The sequence below is a fragment of the Poecilia reticulata genome, linkage group LG13 (genome assembly GCF_000633615.1).
Source record: "Poecilia reticulata strain Guanapo linkage group LG13, Guppy_female_1.0+MT, whole genome shotgun sequence".
In the NCBI taxonomy this organism is placed as follows: domain Eukaryota; kingdom Metazoa; phylum Chordata; class Actinopteri; order Cyprinodontiformes; family Poeciliidae; genus Poecilia; species Poecilia reticulata.
In genome coordinates, this window is record NC_024343.1 from 13,215,915 (window position 1) to 13,220,095 (window position 4,181).

The 4,181-nt window shown below is 35.1% G+C and overlaps 1 protein-coding gene across 6 annotated transcripts in view; it reads left to right on the forward strand.

Moving 5' to 3' along the window:
- The window catches only part of gria4a (glutamate receptor, ionotropic, AMPA 4a), a 117,200-nt gene that overhangs the window by 57,977 nt on the left and 55,042 nt on the right, over positions 1–4,181 (forward strand). For all 6 annotated transcript variants that reach the window (XM_008425511.2, XM_017308278.1, XM_008425512.2 and 3 more), the window contains exon 8: positions 2,978–3,145. In XM_008425511.2, the coding sequence (XP_008423733.1) occupies positions 2,978–3,145 (168 nt within the window). The remainder of the gene's footprint in view (positions 1–2,977; positions 3,146–4,181) is intronic.

Genomic DNA, 4,181 nt, shown 5'->3' on the forward strand with positions numbered 1-4,181 from the left:
TATTTTTACTTTTGCTAAATTTACTAACTGTAAATTTCTTGTGTCTAAGCAGGTAAGCAGTATTTCAAAAGGGCTTATATTTTATAAACAATAATATTACTTATTAATTTGGTGTTAAGAGATGAGCATTTCCTTTTCTGGTAACAAACTGCCACGAAGTATAAATCAGATTTCCGCTTTCGGATGAGTGTCTGTTTTATAATATATTTACCATCAATGACCAAAAAGAAAAAACAAAACAAAAAACATATCCTCTATTCTGCAAAATTTACCAACTGCAGAATTCTTAGTATAAGATGAGTAGTATTTCAAAAGAGCAGAAGAAATCGTATGTTTTTTGAACAATAACAATATTTGTTGTTAATCTGTTCCTAAGAGTCCTGGTAACCAAGTACCGTGAAGTAAAAATCTGATTTTTACTTTTGCAAAATTTACCAACTGTAAATTTGTTTTGTCTAAGCAGATAAGCAGTATTTAAAGGAGCTTATGTTTTATAAACAATAATATTACTTATTAATTTGGTGTTAAGAAATGAGCATGTCCTTTTCTGGTAACGAACTGCCACGAAGTATAAATCAGATTTTTACTTTTGAGTTGAATGTCTGTTTTACAATATATTATAATATTTTCACCACCAATGACAAAAAAGGAAAAAAAAATTACTTTTCTGAAGAATTCTCCAAATACACAATTCTTGTTAAATAGCAAACAGTATAAGATAAGTAGTATTTCAAAAGAGTAGAAAAAATCTTATGTTTTTTGAACAATAACAATAGTTGTTGTCAATCTATTGCTAAGAGAGGAGGGAGTTTCCTAGTAACCAAGAAGTAAACAAATGACTTTTACTTTTACATAATTTACCAACTGTAAATTTCTTGTGTCTAAGCAGATAAGCAGTATTTCAAAAGAGCTTAAGTTTTATAAACAATAATTAATTTGGGGAAAAGAGATTAGCGTTTTTTTCTGGTAACGAACTGCCACAAAGTTTAAATCAGATTTTTCTGTGTTCAATATCTGTTTTATATTACCTCCAATGACAAAAAAATATATATACTTTTCTGCAAAATTCACCAACTGCACAATTCTTGTTAAGAAATACAAAATAAATAGTATTTCAAAAGAGCAGAATAAATCTTATGTTTTTTGAACAATAACAATATTTGTGGTCAATCTGTTGCTAAGAGATGAGGGTGATTTTTTTGTAACCAAGTGCCACGTAGTAAACATCTGATTTTTACTTTTGCAAAATTTACCAAATGTAAATTTCTTGTGTCTAAGCAGATAAGCACTATTTCAAAAGAGCTATGGTGTTAAGAGATGAGCGTTTTTTTCTGGTAACATACTGCCACAAAGTTTAAATCAGATTTTTACTTTTGTGTTCAATATCTGTTTTATAATATAATATGACAAAAAAAAAAAGAAACCATGTTCACTTTTTTTTTTAATTCCCCAAATGCATTAAGCAATTCCACAATTTCCCTGAGGGTAAATCTCAAAGGGATGAATAAAGTTTCTATCCATCTATATTAAAGCAATTCTGCTATTTAATAGCTTGTGGTGTTAAATACATGCATAAATCCAAAATAAATCATCAGCTCATATTGCAGCTAGTAATAGCATAATATAATCACCTTCTTAAAATAATGTTCAAATGCACAATATAACTGGCAAAAAAGAGAAAATTATTTTTGACAAAAAATGACTAGGCCATTATGTTAGTAGTTAACTGGTCTCAGAACAAAAATGTGCAATTCCTGTTGGGACTCATGAGGCAAATACATTCGAATGCAAACGTAAATGGTTAGATGCTGGATTTACTTCCTAGAAATTAAACAGTTTTGGGTTTTTTTGTCACAAGTGTGACATACTTGTACATTAAGTTGACTGATTTTAGCTGAAAGCAGAGCTCCGACTGCCGCTACTTGTCTAGTCTTAGGCAATAACTATTCTCCCTGTCCCAAAGGTTTTTCTGTCCTGCCACTGACAGGAACAGCAAAGACAGTGTGCTACTATTAGATGTTTTCTCTCCATAGTCATCATTTGTCAATCACTTTCTTAAAGTCCTCTTCAATTTCAAACAGAACACATGAAAATAGGCCAACATGGTAGCGGAGCCCTCCAAAGTAGACAAAGTAAAGTAAAAATCAAGGGATGTCAGCCAGTGAGAGAAACTACCCACAGAGAGACAGAGAGGAGCTCAGCTGACTTTGGTCTTTTTTCCTCACTTTCATCTCTTCCTTGTTTCCACCGTGATGTGAAGAGAGCCTGCTGTGTGTTTGACTGCCTCTGTCTATGCATCACTGAGAGTCCATGTGTGTCCTGGTTGTGCAACAGAATCTGTGTAACTGTTTCCGTTAACTCTTGTCGCCTTTCTACAATGACTTTGTTGATCAATGTGAATGATCTGTGAATGGCTGTACTTGTATAGTGCTTTATCAAGTCCAGAGGACAACAGTGTGGTTCACACTGCACTCAGTCATTCCTGAGCACGGGGGTCATTGTTCATAAGACATTCAAGCACAAACACACACCGATGGTGGTAAGCTAGATTGTAGCCACAGCTGCCCTGGGACAGTCTGACAGAGGCACCACTTGGCGCTCTGACCTCTGACCCACCTAATCCAGGATGAACTCCTATCACTGTCGCCCTTATGTCTTGATCACACATGCTTCTTGTTATTTTTAGGTCTAATATAATCAGCAATTTACACAATAACTCGTGAATTTAGAGGTCCTTATTGTAAATGGAAGGAAAATGTAAACAGATGTCACAATATTACAATAAGATGCATAAGAGGTATTGAGGTTTTAGGTTGTAACGTGAAAAGCTGAATAAGTTCAAAGCAAATCATTTTTAACAAGTCACTTAATGTTTTATTTTACTGTACTTGAAATGTATGAGCTTATTTAAAGCTGAACAGCAAACACAAAACACCTAAAGTTGTTTTTTTCTCCTCTCTGTGTTTGCTATTCTCAGTATACCTCATCTCTCACGTATGATGGTGTTCTTGTAATGGCCGAGGCATTCCGCACCCTCCGCCGTCAGAAAATCGACATCAGTCGCCGTGGCAATGCCGGGGACTGCCTTGCTAATCCAGCAGCTCCCTGGAACCAAGGGATAGATATGGAGCGAGCCCTGAAACAGGTTGGGACAATTTGTTTAATTGTAAACGGGTACAAGTCAAGAGGCATAGTCTATCACCTTTTACTTTTTATATGTTTGGAGTCAATATCTTTATATTCCCTGGTCACATGCATGGGCATTTTGATATCCAAAAGATACTTCAGATCTTAATAGGCTTAAATATTCTGGATATATCTAGGAACATTGCATATATGATGAAAAAAGGACAATGAAAATGTGACCATTCATATGATTCCTTTTTTTTTTTTTCTCACTGCTCTATTTAAAAATCGGATCTGTGATAGGATCCAGCTGCTGGCTTTGAGCACAGTTGCAGCTGCTCTCCCTGGCTGTGATCCCGATGCTGAAGCTTAGTGGTTTTTGTTTGGACTTTGGCTGCTGCCGTGAATCAAACCAGCTCTTTTTTTAGAAGAAAAAACCCCCCAAAAAGACCCTGCAGATTTTCTGTGTAATATGCGTTTAAAATACTTCACAAGGATTTAGAAGAAAAACAGGCAAACAGCATCACAGTTCATCCACTGTACTGAACATCAGACGTGTGGTTTCTTTCTACACATTTATTCTTTGTTGCAGACTGATGGGGGGGTGTTTCCTGCATGAAGGCTCCATCATATCTAAAAATGAGACGCAGCTTTACAATTACGGTCTCATTAACCTCTAGAAAACATAATATCTTTACAGGGGTGGTCGTAGGACAGAAATACTTTTCTTTAGTCTTCAGTCAAACATTTGAATGTTTGCGTTGGGATCTGATGGTTGCTATGGAAACTTGGTAACTCCTATATTCTAGTGTCCAGTTCTGTAACTAAAAGCTTTTCCTTTACTCATCATCATTGCGTTTCGGGGCAAGAAAAACATCGGGGTCCTGGTTCAGCTTCGTTTGTCAACTTTATAATTAGTGCCCTCAGTGTAACTAATGGCAAGATTAGTTTTAGCCCTTTCATCAAGAAGGAATTTACATTTAGATATTTTAACCCATACTTGTATTTAAATTAAAGGCTGGATTTGTTTCTAAGATTTTCTGTATAATATATAT